The sequence below is a fragment of the Meleagris gallopavo genome, chromosome 4 (assembly GCF_905368555.1).
Source record: "Meleagris gallopavo chromosome 4, MGAL_WU_HG_1.1, whole genome shotgun sequence".
Taxonomy (NCBI): Eukaryota; Metazoa; Chordata; class Aves; order Galliformes; family Phasianidae; genus Meleagris; species Meleagris gallopavo.
In genome coordinates this window covers 1,643,008-1,666,670 of record NC_139407.1, presented here as the reverse complement: position 1 = coordinate 1,666,670, position 23,663 = coordinate 1,643,008, and the positions used below count along the sequence as shown (strand labels likewise).

Genomic DNA, 23,663 nt, shown 5'->3' with positions numbered 1-23,663 from the left:
AAATAATCTATTTATCCTTGGGTAAGATGGCCATTGATTTGATGGGCAGTATTTTTCTGAGTCCAATACCTAACATTTCCTGTTGAGGGCAGTGGGCTCTGTTTCAAAATCTCTGCCTGTCAGCAATCACACCACCTGAACAACAGAAAAGAGCTAAAATGAAAACATCCAAAGATTTCAAAGGCCTATACAATAGAGAGAGTGGTATTATCTACCGCTTCAATTTCAATTGTGTGCTCATCACATTAGAAATAACGAGCATTAAAACTACATGCAGCAGTGAAACGAAAGTTTACACAATATCAGAATAATGCTAAATAAAATTGTTGTCCCTCTCAAAAACTACAGGAATACCATTTGTAAACAGAATGATTCAATCTGTCAGCATGACAATTGCCCACTGTCCCTCCCCAGGTAACTTGACTACAGCTTCCACTTCCCACCTCAGCAGCCAGCAGTGCTCCCATAAAAAAGCTGCCATCCTTTCCGGCAGCAGAAAATATCAGTGAAAGCCACCAGTGCCTTTTTGCGAGGAAGGAACGGCCCGTTATGTACCATGCTCTATCTCCACTAAAGCAACAGACTCAAAGGAAGGTATAGAATACCCATATTGAAAAGTTCATGTGCTGTGCATGTGCTTGATAGACTTGTTCTTGCATCTCTTTGGGAGTTCTCTAGTTGCTAGACCAGGGCAGAGCTTTTTGTGAGGGTTTGATTAAAGGAACAACAGTGTGGAGTCCTTCAAAAGAAAACGTACTTTGATATCATTAGGAAATTGGATTTAAAAAGAAGTGAAGAATGGAAAGGCGTTGTTTTTCTTAGAACTATGTTGTTAAAATGAGTTGCCTCTGGTTTCAGATTTTTGTGGTATCACTTTACCATTTTGCCACTCCTCCAAGCATTAACCATGAAATTTAGACCAGCCTCTAACTATAAATTATCCTCTGGCACTTTTGTATAGCACTAGCTTTGTACAGCTTAATTAATAATGTTCCTCAGACTGGCATCATTTTAGGTTTTTTAAATTATCATTATTATTATGTTTTCTCTTTTGAACACCCTCAAAAGCAAAGGTATTGTCTCTGTTCACACTCAGGCAGCTTTTAATTTGTCAATGTTTTAAATTGCTCTGCAATTTGGAAACACTTTCAGATATTGAAATAGCAAACTCTCTTGTGGAAATGTCATTTGTTTGTTTATTTTTATGGCAGCTTTCTTCTAAATTAAAGAAACAGCTTCTTAGCACGATTTTTAAAATACTAGGTGCACAAGTAAGAGATACAAAGTTCACAGAAAACGATGCAAATAAATGAGAAAAAGTGGTGTGCTTAAAACAATGGTCAACAGCCACAATCCCACAAAATAATCACAGAAGACCCTTCAAGTGCACTGATTATCTAAATGAAAACCTGCAAAAAAAAAAAAAAGTCACTATTTACTAACAGCGTTAAACACAACCATTATGGTTTACTTCCTCCTCTTCTGTTTAACCTTAATTCTAAACAAACGTATAAATAAATCCTTACCTACACAGTGATATGGATTATCACAATTATCACATGGATTATCAGCAACAGCTGAATTTACTTTGCTCTCCCCTCATGACATTGGTTCAAAGATGTTCTTATGATTTTAAATTAAGTGGGATTAGAATGCTGCTTTGCAGTACACACCCAGTTTGGTTTACTGCAGCAGAGCAGAGGGTTGACTAAACAGTGTTCTGCCTCCATACAGTGGGCTGTGAGCTCAAGTTCACCCATATACCCACATCTGTAACCTATCAGGCATATCTGTCCTCTCTATCACATCATAGATGTGCTGCTTTGCCCCTTAAGCTCTCCTACTTTTTCACATGCTTTGTTAGCAAAGCAATAAGCTACTTCCAAACTAACGTGCCATCTTTCATCTATCTAAATATTTAGTACTAGAAGTAATTCAACTCTTTTGTTCTTAATGAAACATAATTGAAAAACCGTCTGACAATTTTCCATTTGTCTTTGCATGATGGATTCCACCATCTGTCTAGTTCTCTGTGAAACGCCAGGCTCTATTCTGAAGTGTTTCATACCAGCAAAGTGCTGGTTTCAAAGTTTCTTATGAACCCTAACTCTACCTCTATGTTGCATCAAAAGATGTACTGCTATTTTGAACAAGTAATTGCTATAGGGTGTTGGGGTTTTCCCCACATGAAAGCTGCCCGTAACTATTTTAATCAGAAAAGCAATTTTTAGAAGTAAATACAGTATTTGAAGTTACAAATATTGACAGAGTGCAAACAGGAAGAGAACAATGACAGGATTTTCTTTGACTAAAATATATGAATTCCAAGACAAAAAGGCATTATGCAGATGACTCAAGAATGGTAAGTATTTTATTATTAACTTCTGATTGCCAGGTACAACTCACACTGAAAAGCCAGAAGACAAATACGCACATGCAAATCAGAAGATCAGAGTGATTTTTAAAAGCTAGGCAAGAGCAACCCTATTAACAACCTACATATTAAAATCCTACATATATGAGGCTAACTGCCTTGCCAGTTAGGATGTTAAAAACATTGTGGCATTTGCTCCTGTCTTCCAAAGAAGTAAAGGTGATGTCTGAATGAAACTCTCAGATGCCTTACTCTCCTCACCTACCTAATCATCTTGGTTTTGAGAGCTAGCAGAAAGTTCAGGAAGTTCAAGTTGCACAGAATCAGCAAAATTTGTCTATGACACAACTTCAGAGATTTCTGAAATTTTAAAAACACTGTCGTTACTACATTCATATATGTATAATAGCATAAACAATCTTTTCAGTAAAGATCCAAACTGAAATGTCCCACTGCCAGATCTAGACAATTACTTTTGACACAAAAATATCTGAAATAAACCTACTGAAACAATACATTTGCAAATTCAGTTCTAGGGAACTGTATTTACTATGCCAACTATTCACCAAACCGTGACTACACGGACTTCTGCAAGAACCACCTTGGAGTAGGATGCCTTGTTAAAGATGATCACATTGTTAAAAGGGTATTTGTCATGCTATTTGAAGAACGGTTTGAACAGATCTGCCAAGAAACTTTTAAGCTAAGAGCTACCAAAAGATATCAGGGCGACATACTAGACAATAAAGCATAAGGGTGATTTAAGTATGTACAGCACTCCACTGAAATTCCCCCTCACCGTCTAACAGACAACCTGAGAACTGTTGTACATCACGTCAGGGCCGAGTATTATGGAGGGATTCTTATGCAGAAGAAAGAGAAGGGTTATTCGGAACTAACAGTTTCACAATGTCTTCAAGGTTATATGCAACATTGCTCCTAAAGGCTGCACCATCTGCTTTCACGCGTTCACTCTTCAAGTGCCGTCAAGCCAGGTCTTTCATGCACTAAATTGCTCCCTTCAATTTGAAGCCCAGCAGTTTAGTTCTCCTCATAAAAAAAGAAGATTTTTAGCGATTTTCTTCCTACAGTTTATTGCCCAGTTCAGAAACAGAATGCAGCCTGAGCTTCTGGAAATGACTTGCCAAGCAGAAATTGTTCCCTGCTCTCATGCACAAGGTTTTTATTTGTCTTCATTTTTTATGCAATTAATGTGTACTGGCTACCTGTAGTCAGCACAAAAGGAACTCTCTTAATTCTTTCTCCACCATCCCAGACAGAGATAATTGAAAGACCAGATTCATCAGCTTTGTCATTACGTAGATTTTCCCATGAAAACAAAACCAGAACCGTTTGAACAAAAATCCTGGCTTCTTCAGCCAAACCTTTCATCATCATCATTAAAAGTTTTGAGCACTTATGAGTAGCTAACAAATGACAGCTCATAATCCCCATCTGTAACACCAGAGGCCAGGTACTGTAAAGACAAGACAGGTGCAAATTTTGGTATTCCCACAGTGCTTATTATCTATCCCTTTTTAGAAACAAAAGGATTTCTCTTAACACTACCACCAATACCCCACATTAATCTTTCCTCAAGCAAACTCTTACCCTGAAGCTACTACACAGTGTTATTACTCTGTCAAGAATTTTTTCTCCTAAATTTAAAAAGCTGCTTCCACCGGTCTATGTTGTTAGGCTGTGTTGTCAGTCATCTACAGAAGCTGCTCCACCATTTCATTCTTTTTCTTGCAATTCTGCTGTCCCTAAGGGCCCTATCAGATCTGGAACATATGTAAAAAAAAAAAATGGTCAGAGAAACTGCACTAAGGAACTCTTCTTTGTTCTGTCCTCAAAATTTCCCTTTCATTCCTGATTTCATCTTTCCCTACCAGAATTATGTTCACAAAACTTAGCAGAGTACACACCACCAGAGTTTTGTTGTTTTGTCTGTTTCGTTGGGATGAGGCAATGTGACTGTGACATAGCTATTAGAAAGCATAGGGAGATGACATGAATGAAGCTAAAATAGGAAAATTGAAAGTTATGGTGCTAACTGAAACCTAGTATCAAATGTACATTTGCTTACTTTTTTTTTTTTTTACTAGCAAGCACGTCAGGAAAAGTCCCTTTGTATTTGAAAGCACAAAAAACCTAGGATTGTGCCAGTTACACGGGAGATTACTTTGAGAATGAGATAGAGTCCCTCTGCTTTGGGATTTGTAGAGAAGCCATCAGCGTGCTTTCTCAGAAAGGTGTGAATAACACGCTGATCCTGGAAACTGGAAAAGGGAATGTCAACTAGACAGTTATATAATGCTTGAAACAGAAAAAATAAAGATAAAAGTACTCTTGGAAAAAAAAGAAGCTAGAAGGAATCTGGGAGGAAAGCGTTTGGGTTAATTTTTAAAAGTATCTTGTTAAACAATTTTTTTTTAAATTAATTAAAAAATCATGAATGATAGAGAATGCAGTCTTTAGAACAGATACGACCAATAAAAATGAACAAATATATCTGAGCCATGATTACAGAACAATTTTAAAAGGTTGAAGGAACATTCGGAAATCAATGAGTAACATTTATTTTGAGGTGACATCCAACAGCTACAATTACAAGGGACCAGTGTCTGAGTGGCATGTTTTACACACGCATTCCTTTCAAACAAAGGAGTGTTTTGATGTTTCTTTTATATGAGGTGCCCATACAATCTCCACATTCTGTCGGGAAAGAAGTATTGAAGAAGTTAATCAAGTATTTAGATACTCTCTCAATGTGTACAAAGAAGAAGAAATGTGTTCTAACACAAATTTGTCTCTCTGCCCAGACACTAATCTCATAATTTCAATAAACCAATGTTGCCTTTCAATACTACTTCATCCCCAGTTTTTCAGGCACTTGTCAATCTTTTCACCATTGTGCTGTGTAAAATCCTGCCAAGCCATAACTAAACAACTAGTCCTGCAACCAGCGAACTGCTAGCAATCAATTTGCTTCAGGGCTAGAGTAACCTCATACGAGTTTGTGGGAAGTGAAGAGTTAACCACTGAAAAGTGAAGCATCAACATGAGCTTCACACGATCCTGGCAATCACTCCATTTACCAATTCCAGAGGTGCTCCAAATGTAGTTTTCCATCTTACTGCCATCTCACCATCTGCTACTCTGCTGCTGCTCGCCATGACCTAACACCCCCAAAAGATTGCCACCAGCTGCCCCATCCCTGAAAAGTCTCCCTCCACGACTTTTGCTATACAACAAATTCTGGTATACTTGGCTGCCCTTCTGATGTGACTGATTCTGACACAGATCTCTTGCTATCAGCAAATTCTGTACCATTATCTCCAATGCCTTGCAATTTCATAAGGGTCCAAAAGGGCACAAAAAGAGTGATGAAAAATTTGTAATGGCTTGCTGATAAAGAATGATTGAACTGTTTAGGATTAATCAGCAAGAAAAGGGCTAGCAGTATGAAAAAGGTGAGTAGGAACAACTGTTCTCTGCCTCTCCAACTGTAAGAGGCCATCACATGAAGCTACTGGTAGCATGGCTCAAACAAAAGGAAGTGGTTCTTCATGTAAACATATGATTGACCTGTAAGACTTTTTATCAGAGGATGTTGTGAAGCCATGAATCTTGCCTGGGCTCAAGGGGAAACTGGACAATTATTGGCAAGGAAGGTTGGTTACAGATTACTAAACACATAAAGCACACAGGGAATTCCCTCCCTTCTGCAGAAAACAGCACAAGTGGAGCAGAATAGAAATCACAGATGAGGAATCACAGAATGACCCGGGTTGGAAGGGACCTCAAGGATCACGAAGCTCCAATGCCCTCTGCTACAGGCAGGGCCACCAACCTCCACATTTAATACCAGGCTGCTCAGGGCCCCATCCAACCTGGCCCTGAACACCTCCAGGGATGGACGGGACATCCACAGCCTCTCTGGGCAGCTGTTCCAGCACCTCACCACTCTCTCTGTAAAGAACTTCCACTGACATCCAACCTAAATCTTCCTTTCTCCAACTTCAAACCATTTCCCCTTGTCCTGCTGTTATCTACCCTTTCAAAGAGTTGACTTCCCTCCTGTTTGTAGGCTCCCTTTAGGCTGCAATTAGGTTACCCTTCAGCCTTCTTTTCTCCAGGCTGAACAAGCCCAGCTCCCTCAGCCTGTCTTTGTAGGGGAGGTGCTCCAGCCCTCACATCTGCTTGCCCTCTTCTTAGTGCTCCTTAATCATCCATTTATGACTACCACTGGTAACAGATTCCTTAAAGCTTTGGTTTAAGACATCCTGAGACTTGAGAAACAGTGAAAGGTGTAAAACTTAGCCTTACTTCTAACTCTGCCAAATAACACATTTTCAAATTCACATCCCTGCAAGCATAACAGATTAAATGCTTGTTTCTATTACTATTGACTGATAAAAGATCATTCTCTTTTCATCGTAGCTCCATGGATAACAGTCGTTCTCATTTTTGTGCTCTGAAATTTTTTTTATTTTTAAGAACTGACCCTGAAGCATGTCCCACCTATCTATGTATTTGTGGGTAATCTTTCATAGATTATGTAAAAAAAATTGAAGGGAATTTCTCTTCAGTCCTCAGCTTAGATCTAATGCAAAATGAAATCCCCAAGGGAAAACTTAGTCCAAAAACCTCCCCTGACTTGCAACACATCATTCTTTGCCACAGACAAAAACTGAATCAAGGGATTTACACGCTTGAGCATCTTTAGGAGTCTGTTGATTTATTTGAGCTTAGGATTCACCATACATAGTGGAAACTCTGAACACAGAGTTTATGCTTAAGAGCCTTTCTGAATGTATAAAGGATTTTCACAGTCCTCTTTCTTCTCACGTAGCCATCCAAAGCACTGCCTAACACTTATATACTCTCCTGCTGTTTCATACAACCTTAGCTCTGGCTCAAAAAAACCCCTACAATCATATTGTTTCTTTTCCAAATACTTTTGATTACTTCTTGAGATAACGCCTTTCCTTCACCTTTGTTTAGGAGATGAACAATATCCTTTGTGATGTTTCTGGATGGGTTTTCAGTTATTGCAGCCAAAATTAGGCCTCTCTTGGTCTTTGGTCTGATGTAACACATACACATCTGACATTTCTGAAATGGATGAAAGGGAAACCCAGATAAGAGCTTTCCTTTCTCTCTTATTAGTATACATTTTTCTACTACTATTTACATGTTATCAGCATTTTCTCATTAAACATTTTCAATTTAAAGAGATTTCACAAACAAAATTAACATACTCAACCCTAAAAAAGATAAAGTTTAGCCAATTCAGATGAAATAAACTAACAATTATTCCATGGCCTTAAACAGATTACCTGAGGAATATTAGCCCTTGTTCTCAAAGTCAACAACAAGTTAACAGTTCCTTATGGTTACCAGCAAGAGTACTACTGACATCATCTCTCCATCAAAAGAACATAATCTCTTTTGGATTGAAACCTGGGTAGCCATACAGGTACTGCACCAAAATCACAAAACACCTTCCAAGTCACTTTTAAACCAGGTCAGTCTTTTAAGACTCCGTTTAGATTTTGCTATTTGTCTTCACTTACAGAAAAGAGGGTTAAGTCTGTTCTTAGCAAAGATTTTTGGCATGATCTTCCAGACATGCTGCCATATGCCAAAAAAGAAGGGGAATATAGTCACCCCCAGCTTTGACTTTAACTGGAGCTGCTTTGTTTTGAGTGCCCTGAATAATTAATAACTACTTTGGCAATCAGTCATGCATTCCTTAATGGCACCTCAGGCATCAAGTATCCCATTCACCCGCTCCCCCAAGTAACAATGGGCTTTATTACATCAAGTTTTCTATGCCAAACTTGTAACTGACATAATTTAAACTAAACAAGTCTCTAGAAAGACTGAAGCCCAAACTCATATTGTAGGAGTTCATGAGGTTTCCCCTCAATTGCATATTGCATTGGCTACTATATGGATTAGACCTGTAACCAGGGGCAAGTGAGAAGGAGGGGAAAAGAAATGAAGTATGGATTGTTTTTGCAGAATATTTCTAGGTGTTTTTGGATTATATAACACTGCCAAATACACGACTTTTAGTAAATGCATAGCTGAACAGTCAAAATGCAGAACAACCACTAAGCAGCCCTTAGTGAATAAAGCAGTAAGCACTAAGTGACAGGGTATAGCATGAAAAGAGTGCCTAAGAATAACAATTGTGATGAAAGTAGCAGGAGAACTCTGAAGTAACACAAGCTAAATTTTCTTAGCAAAAATAAGCTTTTTCAACACCTCCTTGCACTTTACAGTGTTCCAATTAACTTGCAACAAAAGAACATAGTTAAAAATAAAGAGAGTTGACCCAAAATTAGAGAACGTTCTTCTAAGGTGTACCCATGATACACAATTTTAAATGGAAGAAAATCAAATAATTAAACTGCAGTTATCTAGATCCTCAAGAAAAGCTGTGTGATTATCTTAGGCAACGTTCTGCTTGTATACAGCATAACCACGGCTTTTAAGCAGTGCCTTGCAATCCTGTGTTCAATGTTTCTGTAAAGCTCCGTTGCTTTGAATGCCATTGGAACTGCTGGTAGTACTTTTGAGCAGCTAAATCCTAGGAGTAAGGTAATCAGATCAATGGTCATTCTCCTTCTACTTATTAATCATAGGAAAAGTTAGTTTGAAATATAATATACAAAGTTAAATATATATATATACAATAAATTACAGGAGGCTTAAACAAAGCTATTTCTCTTGCTCTTTAAAAGACCTGAAAATGTGTCCAGTGCCCTTCTCCGTGTGTGGCCTCCAAATACAGAAACAAGCTTGCACTGTTTTATTTCAGTTTTGCTTCATTTCTCCCCAAACAATCTCTCATTGCTAGCCTACCAGGCATCTTCCCCTCCCCCTTTTCTTAAAAAATGAAAAAAAAAAAAAAGAAATTAACTGTTTAGGACCAGTTCATAAAAGTGAATCACTAAGCAAATCAGTGATGTTTTTTGCAAAAATCACTTATAAATTACACTCATTCCTGTAGCTGACGTTTTTCATATGAAGAAAGAAGCTGTAAATTTTAATTTATCTTGAAATGTAGGATGATATAGCATTAGTATATATGCATAAATGAATAAGGAGAGAAAGACAGAGAGAGAGCCTATTGCTTGAGAACCAGAGGCAGGTCTAATCCTGCAACTTATCAATAGGGATTGCATTTACAATCTATACAGTTAATTGTGCAGTCTGAAACGTGAAACTGTATTTTCCACGGTTTATTAAAATGGATTTTTTTGAAGAAAAATCTCTCCGTTCGAAATCTGGAAAGTCATTCTCACAAACCTTTGAACAGTTGCTACACCATGCATTTTGAAGCCAGCTCTGCATTCCTGTGACACGGTGGGGATTGCTCTTTCCTCTTACAAACGTGACAGACAAAAAATAGCTTGTTTTCTGTAACAGTTTGTATGCATACGCCTTAGGCATATAAACTTTATTAATGGAGGAAAAGAAGGACTAAAATAAGGCATAATACAATGTCAGGAGTCTCCGTTTTTGTCTACTTAACAGATGTTCGTGGTTAGTGATCTAAATATTCTGAAAATTAGCGATTACTTTTGGGATTGTTAATAATTTAAAAGTTTTCCCCATCGAGTACATAGGAATAAATCCAGCCCAGCAACACATGAATATAATTATATGTATATTCTGGTAGTTTTAGGTGCATTTGTTTAAACCATTCCAGAAAAGTTTAATCAAACGTAAGTAAGATAAACATGTAGCAGGTAGGATGCAATACTAGAGCAACTGCAATGGAATCTGGCATCAGCTCACACAACATCTGTTTAGGGATCTTCTTTTACTATTTTCTACAAGTAAACATACTCATTACCTTCTGCCCTTTGGTATAAAAAGTTTAAACCTGGCCGTATTCCAAGATGGTTTGGAGACTGACTGGCATGTTATTTGATTTCAAAATTCACTCATCTAACTTACCAAAGAGTCAAGCAGACTTGCCCTTAATCCTTCTAGAAATATTACTTAGGCCTAAATAGTTACCAATACTGAGAGGCTGACAACAGCAAACAGCATGTATGTATACAGTACTGCACTGAAATGACTTCACTACCAGTGTACTAAACATATAAGATAGGAGATGAGGTGTTATCAAAAGATGCACAGAATTAGTCTTTGATTCTCCTCAATAAAAGGGGTTTTGTGAAGGACAACAGGCAAAAATGGAAAAAGAAGTAAGCCAAATGCACCGAGTGAAGTGCATGTCAGCAGGCTTACAACATGGATTCTTTTGATCAGTTTTTTTATTGAGCTTGCAGATGTTTTACACTAACCAAACACCACAAACCACAAGATGACTGAGGAGATTCACAAAGTGAATTATAAAGGTTGCAACAAAAATATTCCTTACTCTCTTTAAATATGGAATACCTATTCTAAAACAAGTCAACTCCTGTTCCACTCAATCCTGAATTTCAGCACATTATCTCATCCCTAAAAACTTACAAATGTTGTTTTGCTAGCACAGATCTTTCACTTGTTGAAAAAAAAATGATAGAACTCTGTTGATGGTGAAAGCAGCCATACTTCAAACAACAATTAGTGTTTAGTACCTGTGAGTTACAGGTGTTAAACAACATTAAGAGAAGTCTAAAGTACATTTTCCAGGAAAAATGCAGTGAAAAATGAGTATCGTGCTTCATCTGCTTTGCCACTATAATAAAACAATTCAGAATAATAAGAACTTTTTTTTTTTTTAAACTACGTATAATCATGCAGCTCTGCATGGAGTAGCTGACTTAGAAGAACATAAATTTCTTCAGTCTCGCTTGTAACTACTCAGTGCTCTTTACAGGTCACACAGCTGATTCTTATGCTGAATTTGTTCATCTCAAAGCAAGAAAAAGTGGCTTTTTCACTGCACCGTAATAGGAATGCAAATATTTTATTCGAGTTTCCATATAAACAACTGAGCCATCAACTTCCCAGTCCAAAGCCATCCAAGATCAACCACAAAAACACTCAGTTAGTTAAGGAGCAAAACGTACAATTCTGGCAGACAAATTATTCATTATTATTATTCCTAAGAAATAAACAGTAATTAACCCTAAACTACGTAAAGATTCTTTTCAGCTACCACTTCAAAGATGTTATTTTTCTGAAATGTTCCAGGAAACATGTTACTTACTGGCACAAGAAGGGTATAATGGATGCAGAATCCAGGTTGAGAAGGAAAATATTCATCAGACACAAATCTTATTCTGATCTGGTTTCCTTTGGAGATTTGTCTGCTTGGCACACTACTGGAACCACACCAGCGCCCTAAAACAGTGCCATCACTAGGTTCTTCAACTTCTACAAAGTCATACCTGAACAGAAAAGAAAATTACATGTTTATTTACTGGTCAGTTTCTACGAACATCCCATTTTAATGCATAAATCAAATTTTTTATCGTATTTTTATTATTTTTAAATGCTAAAAGCATACTACCAAAGTTAGCTCTTTTTAAAAAAAGCCTCTAACTTGCTACTGGCTTGAATACATAATAAAATCCTGCAGTGAGGTTAAAGAAATAAGAGCAGAGTTAGGTTTTGAATAGACCACGAGTATGATTTAGCCTGTTCCTTTTATGGGGAATTACAATATGCAGGATGGGGCAGACATAATTCAGATCAAAAAAAAAAACAAAAAAACAAAAAAACAACACCTGGAATTACCTACGTGTGGCACTGTAATATCATTGGAAATATACTGCATGTTGCCAGTGAAATTTCAGAGGCTTTTGGTCATGAAATCTTGCCCCCTTGTAATACCAGGGATGAGTAAGCTCCGGAAGGTTAAGGTGGTTTTGGAAGCACATTTGGAGCTTATGCATATCCCAGTGAGACACTTGTTAAGCAAAAACATAAACGCACCATGTGTCAGAAAGAACCTGATACCTCGGTAATGCTGACAGGAGATATATGAGTTGGGAGCTTTGAAAGAACAGGACATAGAAGGTTTGATTTAGTTTCATTGGTTTTTAACGTGTGGTCTGGGTATCCGTGGGGATCAGTGAACAACTTCAAATAGGTCCATGAAAGGTAACTAAGAAATGCCCGTCAGCTGTCACCCAAAATCTTTGATACAGCACACAAAGGTCCTTGCTTCCACTGGAGAATGTTCAGGGGGTTCTCAAGTCATAAAAACACTGAAACCCACTGCTCTAGAAGGCACGTCTGGTTTTAATATTTTAACCTGTTTCATGTCAATTCCCCAGCTGCCTACTGACAGAATAAACAGTAGGAATTTCTGTCGCTTTTCCCCTGCTGTAGGGCTTGAAAACCTGTGAGCAGCAATGCTCCTGGGCTCAGAAAGGTACAAGTGCAGCCCTCGGGCCTCAGCAGGCTTTGGGAAGCTTTCTGCTGCCCCAGGCACTGCTCTGCTACATCACCACAGCATCTCTGCTCTCCTACCCCAACCTGAACACACCTCTAGGAAAGCTTCAACAGTCTGGAGTGTTCTGCTCTCTTACAGCTAAAGTTGTAAACAAAACGTATTTCTCACAGAAATCTAAGTTGGTAAATGTTACTGAATCCTTTTCAAGGGTACAAACAGTCCTACTAGCCCCGGTGACAGCAAATAACTGTATTTTAAAAAGGAAAACTCACTCTCCCTCTGCCAAGAAAAATTTAATGTGAGAATTATTACCTCAAACATTTTCTACTGAAGCTTTTTCTCGATTTTTTTTTCAGTAAATCTGATCTTTATAATGACTCCCAGTTCCCTAGTTAGACAGCAGGTAATAAATTCTGGTGTTGCATGTTTGTGCAAGGCTGACTTGCACATTTATTATCTCCATTTAAAGGACCAGTATTTTATCCACTTAATTAGAAATGAATGCAATGAATATGCTCATTAACCGTGTTCAAAATGCATTACTACCACTTCCCATAGTTTTAAATCTTTGTTGAACTTATGATACTAATTACTTCATCACCATATTTTTTTTCCAGTGAAACACTAATTCCTTTAACTGATTCAAAACTGCTTTAACTTTACGATCAGGTTTACAACTTACTACGAAAACAACGTGTACATCAATTGCAGTAAGACTTCGAAGCTCACCATATTTACTACATCGATTTTGAGCACTGAATTTTATCATACAAGGGCTGCTCTGAAAGTAATGCTCTTATTTCATTCTGCTGGCTCACAGCATCAGAGACATTCAGAGACATCAGATGTTGGTGGTACGGCAGTAGAGGCTGAACGTTCCCACCAATATTCCATTACACTGTGTTGCTGCGTGACAGATGGCAGCAGAGGGGCAGTCTGGGATGCGTCTGACATGGAAGTGCGTATGAAGCAAAAGATGTGGCGCTAAATTGCTCCATGTGGATAAAAATGGCACCCACTAACATTCACCAGCACTTGCTGAAAGTGGATGTGAAGACAGTGAGGCAGCGTGCGGTGTGTTTCAGCAGTGACTGGATTACAGAATTTCCAATTTCCATCTTTTTATGTCTCCACTAGATAATTAGCCATCTATTTTTTCTGATTTGTAAAGAGTTAATAATCTAATCATTATTTTAACAACTTCAGATGTTTGTAGGGGGTCAAACGCAGAACAGGCATTAGTACTTCAACCACAACTTACACAGCACTTTCTATTGCATCTTTGTTCTCATTGTACCCCTGAAGTAAAAGTGAAACAAATTTCAGATCAACCAAAAAAAGCCCCTCACACATTTCCTGGGCATGTGGACTGAAGATAGAACTTGCTGCAAAACACAACAAAGCAAAGTTGTTCAGATGCCTTAAGCATTTACAAGACTGCACTGCACAGTTCTGAGGCTTCTTGCCACAGGGCTAAAAACTGGCAGGGACAATATCACAACCACCTAATTTCCCAGCAAGGGAAGCTTTTCCTTGTAAAGCAAGAAAACTTGGATAAATAACCAAGAATTGAGAAATAGAAACTTTTATTTCTATCCACAACAGAGTTAAAAAAAGAAAAAAAAGTTAAAATGCTCATTTAACAAAATAATCCTTTTTGTGCAGTGTACAAACCAGAAAACACAATCCTCTGTGGCACAATGACTAAAGAAATGCTCATACATATCCACATTCAGTACTTTATTCAAAAACTACCAAAAGTTCTGACTAATAGGTAGTCTCATCTCTTATCCAGGGACGAAAGGTGCATTTATCTTCAGTCAACAATTCCCACTGTGCCTTCCCATATATAACTTGTAGAATATGTATTCCTCTTCCCTATGGCTAGGTGCCCAGGACTCTGAATTGAATTAACAACCTGAACAAAGGCAATTTATTTGATAAGGACAAAGAGGTAATGTAAGGGACTCTGAATTTCAATACTTTTCAAACCAGGAAACGTATTCTCTAAGGAAATGTGTTTTCCTCTCCGTTCTCAATTTTTCTGTGGTTTACACCATTTACTAAATATTTTCTGACAGGGTGTTTACCTTGGCTTACAGTTTCCTGACCTTCGTGTGGCTTCCCTCTGCCTTCAGAATCCCACAAATGTATCAATGGATGTAAGGAACAGAAATCCGCATGGTAAAATATTTTGTCATGTTGGTGACACTGGATCTTTCCATCTTATATAGATGTATGCTAGACAGAAAGCTAGCACACTCACCATGAGAAAAGTGAAGCGCATTCTTCCTTCCCTCCTTTGATGTGCATTGACTTCCTTTTCTTTTTCCATTAAGTGACATGAAGTTGACAGCAACCCCTGACATTTTTTCCCTGTGGGATGCTGCAGTATTTCTATTCCATTTTGTTGAAAAGCATTAGGAATCTCAAGGTTTTCCCTATGCTGAGGCAGCATACAAAAATACCTACCTCAGACTTGGACCTAAAGCACCAAAGGTCCTCTGGCAGTTCACTAGACAAAATGTTACTGAATAGAATGTTGATGGTTTATACTTGGGCAGCTTCATTTTGGAAACAATAGAAATTACCAAGAACTGTCATCCTGAAAATATTTTCTAAACAAAATTTCAAAAGGACAGTTTTCTCTCCATCTTCCGTCAATATTTAAAATCGTTTTCATTTTTACTTCTGAAATATTTAAAGTTCCTATGGAATAAAACTTTAGTTCCCATCATTCAAGTTAAACGGTATTGTTCTACACTCAGAAGTGTCAAGGCACTGGCAATAACTCACGTACTCTTCACCTCTTAGATCACTTAAATCACAGCTGCAAGTAATCATGTTGTTCTTTGTGAAATAAACACTATATTTAGAGAGGAAAGAGAGGCCAAGCATTTAGCTTGAAGACGTTTTCTTTCAAAGTTTGTGTGCCTCACTTGTAACAAATTTTGGAAGCCTTCCTCTATCAACAGAAATCTCCAGCAAAACTTCGATTGGAAAATTCACATTTATCTGAGTGAAAAAGGGAACACTGGAGCACAACAGAGGCACTCAAATCCATGGCACCTGATGGCAGAACCAACCTGTTTAAGTATCCTTGTTATTGCCTATAGCTCAAGGCACTGTGTAGCCTCCAGCAAAAATCACAGGATGAGAGACGGAGAATGCAAAGTTCACGATGAAGAACGGAGAGAAAATGGAAGGATCCCAAGGAGGAAAAGAGCATAGAAGGATAGTGGCACTCTGAGTCAGAGAAATAAAAGTGGATTTCAGGCAAACTACAAACCTACTGCTGCAGCAATACAATTGTAGGAAGAGGAGAACATACTGTGCCACTGATTCCACAGGAGAACTTCTTTTCTGTCACCTGTACCGTCCCTCCATGAAGACAAGAGGAAATGCTCCTCAAAGACTAAAGCGCAGAGGAAGAGGATATTGTGTGAAATTAAAATCAAAATACTAAAAGAAATTAAATAGTAGGTAATAATGAAATTGCACTTACATGCACACTATTTTTCAACTTGTGTAAGATGAAATCTTAGTTTTGGTAACTTTTCTCCTCTGGTGTTGCCAAGCTGTACAACTGTTACACAAGTTTGCAAGCTTCAGAATATCTATTTAATTCCTTCACCCTTCAAATGCATTCATTTATTATGTAGTATTTTGTATTTATATACAAATTCACCTGAACCTAGACTAGGAAAGACTGGCCCATCAGTTAAGGCCACCACTAATAAGTAGATAAAACGTTCCTGAAATCACAGACCTTGAACACTGCGCATCCGTACAGCCTTGCTGTTAGTAACTCAACCTGCCACCAGAGGTAAGGAAAAAAACCCTCAAATGAGACAGAAAGCAAAGTTTCCTGGAAGAAAGGAAGAGAAAGGGGACCTTGGCTGAAATCTTGACCCTGTGGGCAGCACCAACAAGTACTCAACAGAGGGAATGTTTTTAAACTGAAAGAGGGAAGATTTCGGTTAGATGTTAGGAAGAAATTCTTTACTCTGACTGCGGTGAGGAACTGAACAGGTTGTCCAGAGAAGCCGTGGAGATGGAGATGCCTGGAGATGTTCAAGGCCAGATTGGATGGGGCCTGGCCAACCTGGTCTAGTGGGAAGTGTCCTTGCTCACCTCAAGGACCTTCCAGCCAAGCCATTCTATGGTGCATTCTATGATTCTATAAATCTTCAATAAAACTAAATTCATTTGACATGAACAGAAGCTTTTGACTGAGGGCTACTTTAAAAGACAGTAAAGACGAGGTATTAGAAGAAACCTGTTTTTCAAAGACTACCAAATATAAAATTTAGGATATTTTATGTTCTCTCTTGATAATGCCTTTACAAAAGGAAGCCTGCAAAAAAAATCAAAGGCACCTGGAGTCAATTGACTCCAGTTGCTGAGGTGCACAGCACTGGAAGTTTCCTCGAGCCACTTTGGGAAAACTTATCAGAGCCATCAAAGAGGATAGCAGATGAGCCAACAGTTAAGAAATGAGTCATGTTCCACTTAGCAGCTTACAATTTCTGATATGCTTGATGTTTTAATGTAAAAAGAGACAGCACTGAAACAGCAACAATTTGATGTAAAATGGATTTCCATAGCTGTAACTGTATCTGCTGATCCTACACATACTGTGTTTTAGCAGTCACTGTTAAAAAATAGCGTACCCAGAAATAACTGATATAAATAAAGTGATGAGGTCAGTTTTCGTACTCAGAAAATGATGTTTAATTATACACAAACATCACGTCCAGCAATAAACTTCACTTTTAGCCAATACAGCAAATGAGTATTATATAAAACAACAAGCATCTTTCCATGTCTACATTTTTCATGAAATAAAGATACTCCAAGTATAAACAGAGAACATTTCTAACTTCCATTCCCCAAATATGGATTGCAGTTTCTGTGCCAACCTACGTTGGATACATCTATTTTAGAATATGCAGTGCTGTACATTAGGAGCTGCCTTATGGAAACACATATTCATTCACAAATGTTATATGGTTGCCATGGCTCTCTCTATTTCATCTTTCCTCATAGTGATTAATAACACCTTGAGGCTTCTAACAGAACTGCATAATTCCTTCTGTATTTCTATCTTGTTATTTAGGATACATTAAAAAAAAAAAAAAAGAAGTTTACTCATTAGTAGTTTCCTTCCCCTTCACTCACTGTAAACAGGTTTGATAACGACTATACATCACTGCAAGTGAAAGGAAAAAATGAGACAGTTTAAACCCCAAAATGCTACTCTTCAAACAGCCAAACACTTCTCACAGAAAGGAAAAGATGCAATATGGTTGTCTGATTGGGAGAAAATAACTGTTGTGTAACTGTTCTCCTGTCTAGCAGAAAACACGTTTCCATTTTCTATTTACCTGCTGAAAACCTGAGGGACCAGCTGAGGCACCTACATTTCAAGCAGTAGCTTAGCTTTTGTCTCTTGGAAACAAAGCACTATATTAAAGAAAAAAAAAAAAAATCATCCCTTGCTTTAGTGCTAATTCATAAACAAAGTACTGCCGAATGCACATCCTTTCCCTCATGAGCAGTGCATTGGCACACAAACACAATGTGAAAATAAATCATGGCGACTGGCATTTATGTGCACTGGTGAACACTCAACTATCTCCAGCTCAGGCATGTGAATACTGCAGACCTTGAAGATAACTTCTGTCTCATGGGGAAAAAGGGGCATTAACTTTTTCCACAAAATGGGAAATCACAAACTAGATGCACTGCAAATCTTCTTCAGGTTCTAAGCCAAAATAATTCTATATTCAGACAGCAACAACACGATAAACATTTAAGCGTACTTTAAACTTGTCATACAGATAAAACGTGTAAATAAGTACTTTCAGGAATACAGATCTAGACAGTCTGTGCCACGAACCTAAGTTACACAAGTGCAATTTCTAATGGGCCTTTTCTCTCAATCACTTGAATAACAATCCTAGCATACAGAAAGATATACTATAATCATGCAGATAAAAACTCGAGGTATGAAGGGAAAAAAACTCCTTTTGTAAGATTGACTGTTAGCTTTCTGAAGTATTTCTGATGCCACCCGTACTCACACTGTTCACCATAGTCAGTGCACCTCCTTCAGCTTCTCTGAATCCAAAACTATGTTTTTATCTCTGTTTTTTGAGCAGCGTTTTAAATATTTAGTCTGGTACCCCAAATGGTAGTTTTTCCTTATATCCCTTATATCCTGAAAAGTGGCTATGGATCAAGTCAACGATGTGAAAACTACTGGTTAAGCAACTTCTTAGCAATACCCACAAGTAAATTTTAGAATGCAGCAACAACATTCCTAAGGGGTATTTTAAGCACATGAAGACCCTCGCAGGGCAGTGCAGGCAGCATCCCTCCCCTGATACACAGCAGCATCATGCACCTGGTCAAGTCTCTCCTCTTCATTTCTCCTGCTTCTTGCCTCCTCACTGGAGAGTGGGGCTCTACTTAGGCTTATTTAAATGAAAACACTTCTTTCTTTTGTTTAGTGATATAACTACATATGGTTTCTTGCCTGCTACAGTAGCACACAGGATTTACCAATCCAGCACAGTCCATTTATCACCAAATCCAATATCCTGCTTCGGGACAGGCTAATAACTGCTACCTGAACAGAAAGTGAAAAATCCCTGTAATGTAACTGAGGAGTTGCAAAACACTGCACGAGGCAGAAAAATGTGTTCCCAACCCTAGCAGGAGATCAGTTTACACCTAAAGCATGCAAAGAGTTTCCTCTCACTTCAGTTTATCTAGTTATAAATTAACAGACATAAAATTATGCAGACCTATTTTTAATCAGAGCCCAGTACGAAACAGAACTTCCTAATAATTGCTGCTCACTTGTTTTATTGTCAGAAAGAGAAAAATATCTATTTATTTTACACCCTGGGATACTCACACATGACCACCTGTCCTTTTTCAGGATAAGTAAGCCTGCTTTTTGCAGTACCTCTTCCACGTGCATCTTCCCAAATATCCTGATAATCCAAAAATCAGACCATATGATAGAAAGCACTGCCTAGATGCTTCTTGAATTCTGGCAGCCTGGGAATACGGCCACTGCCTGTAGGCAGCCACGAAGCCTCCTGTCAGCCTCCTCTGCTCTGAACAAACCAAGGGACTCAGCTGCCCCTCACGCATCTCACCCTCAAGACCCTTCATCATCTGGCTCTAAGCAGGGGAAAGCTGCTTGTAAACCTGACAGCAATTCTTCTGGCTTAACTGCACTCATACCTTCAGTAAAAACATCAGGGAGGGAGTGCTTGCTTTCTCTAGACATCAGGTACTTGAGAGACACGTGCTGAGAAGTGCAGGCGGCTGCACGGTGAGCCTAAATGCCTCAGCTCAGGTGGCCGTAGCTCACAGTGTGCATTGGTGCCTCCCCCCCAGTACTCATTTACTCCTACATTTTAATTAGCACTGGGAGCAGAGAACTCCATTAGCAGTAGTTGTTCTCAGAGCATCCCAGGGACAAGTAAGACCTAGCAGTGCCTAGCAGGAAATTATTTTATGCCGTGGAAACAGAGCCAGCTATGGTAACATGAAACAATTTTAGAAGCAATAAACTAGGATTAGGATTGTTTACAAAAATATTTTGATACTGTGGACACCGTTTACTTTATTCAAACAGCTTGCTTGAGATTGAGAGGACCAAGAAGGAGCCTAAAATGTTTTCTAAATCAATGAGTGATAGACTCTAGTGTGAAGAAAGAATAAGGGATTATGTCAACTACCCACCCAGCAGCAATCACTCTCCTAACACTCATCAGAGCTGTGAAAATTGATTTTAAATTACTCACAAAATAGGATCTATTATAACATCCTCTGGTAACAGCAGATATTAAAAATGAATGCTGGATTTACTTTAAAGGAGGAAAAAAGTCGGTAGGCAGGAATGCCACAGTAGTCCCTAAGTTTGTGCAGCATGTGCTCCTCATCATGCTGTGCAGTCCTCCATTCAGACCATGGAAGCATCTTGTCCTATTTTTCTTTCTTGTGTTGAAATTTGATTTGCTTACACTGTACAATTTTGCAGCTATAAACCATTCATACAGAACGGTGTTTAGTCTTTTTAGAAGCTTAAGAAACGTGTTACAGAGTAGTCTTGGCAACAACTGTACTACTCGAGTTTTATCTCCTTTTACTGCAATATCTGCTTTGTCACATTTACAAACTCATTATCATATAAATGGTATTAAACAACTTTTAACATTCAGTAGAGAAGCTAAATGAATGCTTATATTTTAAGCCAAATTCAGATTACAAAATCGGGTAATGTTTTTGTCTTCTGCCATGAGGTTAATCATGATCCTCTCCTTTTCATGAACCCATCTACACTGAGCATACATTGGCAACTGTATCGCAGAGTTTCATCGCAGCAGGAGCTTAGAAGAGGTTTAACTCAGCCTTCCTAAGTCTGGAGCTTCCACTGGCTGCCCTCTCTTCTGGGCACAAGACATGCCTCTGCCAGCACCAACTACTGACAGCAGTTAAAGAGCAGGATAGGACCAGCTCAAGGATGAGTTACTGTACAAATCATCATTTGGGAATTAAAGAGATGAATTTTCTGGAATCATGGAATGTTCAAAAGAAACATCTTTCTAAAGTAAATAAATACATAAAAGGAACCACATTTTTGTCCAATTCAGAACAGGAATAAATCTTCCTTGTATTTAATTTCAGAAGCGAGCCTAAATCAGACTGGCAGAAACAGATATGGTTACTGCTTCTGATGGAGAAAAATACTCCGTTGCTCTTCAAAACATAGAATCATAGAATGGTTGTGCTGGAAGGGCACTTTAAGATCACCTAGTTCCATCCCTGCTGTAGGCAGGGACACCTCCCACTAGCCAGGTTGCTCACAGCCCCATCCAGCCTGGCCTTGAATGCATCCAGGGAGGGAGCATCCATGACCTCACTGGGCAGCCTGTTCCAGTGTCTCATCACCCTCACAGGAAAGAATTTCTTCCCAATATCTGGTCTAAATCTACCCTCTTCCAGTTTAAAGCCATTTCCCCTCATCCTGTTGCTACCTGTCCTTATAAAAAATCCTTCCCCAGCTTTCCAATAGGCAAATAGGATGCATGAGTGTACTGGATTCCTGTGCATTCATTAAACTGAAATGATATTGTTAGCATGAAACTTATATGAAATAAACAACCTTTGCACTACTGATTATTTTCTTTGTATGTGAAATAAAGGTTTAGATAATCAAAAGACTCTGGTGCCAAATTAATTTAACTTCTCAAAAACTTTGATCCCCACACTCCACTCTCATCTTCCCTTTGAATCCATTCAGCATTTAAACCTCTCTTGAAATGTTACCACTACTCAGCTGTCCTGCAACAAATGGACTGAGCAAACAGAAACCGAGAAAAAAATAAATAAAAGCAATTGGAAAAATACTCCACCTTCACTCAAGCCTTGTGGCACACATTGCTCCTAAAATGCCATCTCCCTGCCAGCAGTAGGACATCAATGATGCTACCAAGAACGTCAGCTTAAATCACCTGTTTCATAATAATTCCTTCTTATTACTTAAACTAAGGCTCTTGAATACTAGAATCCATTCTGGCTATTTAAATTATATGACCCTCCTTTCAGACTTTGAATAAAAGTGATTAACAAGGAGTTTATATGTCGGGGAAAAAAAAAAAAGGTAAAATGAAGGACTCGTAAGCTTTTTGTTATTCCAGTTGTTAACAGAATGATTTCTATCCAAATGGATCTAAATGTAGAAGACAGCAATAATGGATTTTAACTTCAATATGACTTTATTTATGCTTATATATATATATATATATATATATATATATATGTATACACACACACACACACACACACACACACATATATATATATATATATATATATATATAGCCAGTGATGGAAACATCTAAGTATCACAGATGTGGAATTATCTAAGAAGAACTGAGGCCATCTATGTTCATCTCTGTTCTCAGTCTGGTTTGGTTTTGTGTTTTTATTTTTCTCCATAATTTGAAGTCTTAGAGATTTTGGGGGACTCCTCCCTGCCATTTGAGTTTTCAAAAGAAGGCAAACCCTGGAAGTTCAAAATGAGAAGAACAAAAAGAAAAAAACCTCAAAGAAACCAGCAGCCTATCTACTTAGTGACATGAGTCACCATGAACACTGACAAGCTGAACTTTGTGGTAACTTCTCTATCTGTAGCTTTGCACAGACAGTGTCACTTTTGCAACAAAAAAGTCCATGAAAAGTGTTGAAAACTGCCAGGCAGCTGACCAAACGTCAAGAAGTTACGTTTCTTTCTGAATATTTGATAGTATGTTCTCAGTACATACATTAATACTGTCTCTACAACACACTCAAGGCAAAAGGAAAACAACAATATGAATGTTTTTTTTCCCTTGTAGGTTGCAGTATAGAAAGATCCTAGAATTGTTCTTTCCTGCACATGCTCTGTTGATGCAGTTAGGTGTTATCATGACACGGGACAAACAGAAGTGAAATATCTATCATCTTTTTTACTTAAACACCATGCAGCTGCAGCTGTGCATCTGTATTTACTTCTACATGCTAGATGTTGTAATTAAAAGAAAGGAAGTTCCATGTGCTCCGTTGGGTCCTACATTACATGGAAAGCCCCCTTTAGAAAATCATGTAACATGTTTAGCTTTTATATTGTGCTTTCCATAACTCACCACTGGATAGTTTGGATTTGACATAATTTATACCAAAGAGACAGCTAAGCAAATATTTTCCTTCTTCATAGCCAATGACTACAGACAGTGTCTTTATGTTTCTTCTTAATACACTTGTTTCAGCCTTGTGAGACTGAGCCGAATCTTCAAGATTTTTAATCAACACTTTGCTAATGGTACATTCATTAGGAGCATAGGACTG

General features: G+C 38.2%; 1 protein-coding gene across 2 annotated transcripts in view; it reads right to left on the bottom strand.

The window, feature by feature from the left end:
* PDGFC (platelet derived growth factor C) overlaps positions 1–23,663 on the bottom strand; it is a 117,144-nt gene that overhangs the window by 23,377 nt on the left and 70,104 nt on the right. For both annotated transcript variants that reach the window (XM_085221995.1, XM_085221996.1), the window contains exon 4: positions 11,562–11,742. In XM_085221995.1, the coding sequence (XP_085078121.1) occupies positions 11,562–11,742 (181 nt within the window). The remainder of the gene's footprint in view (positions 1–11,561; positions 11,743–23,663) is intronic.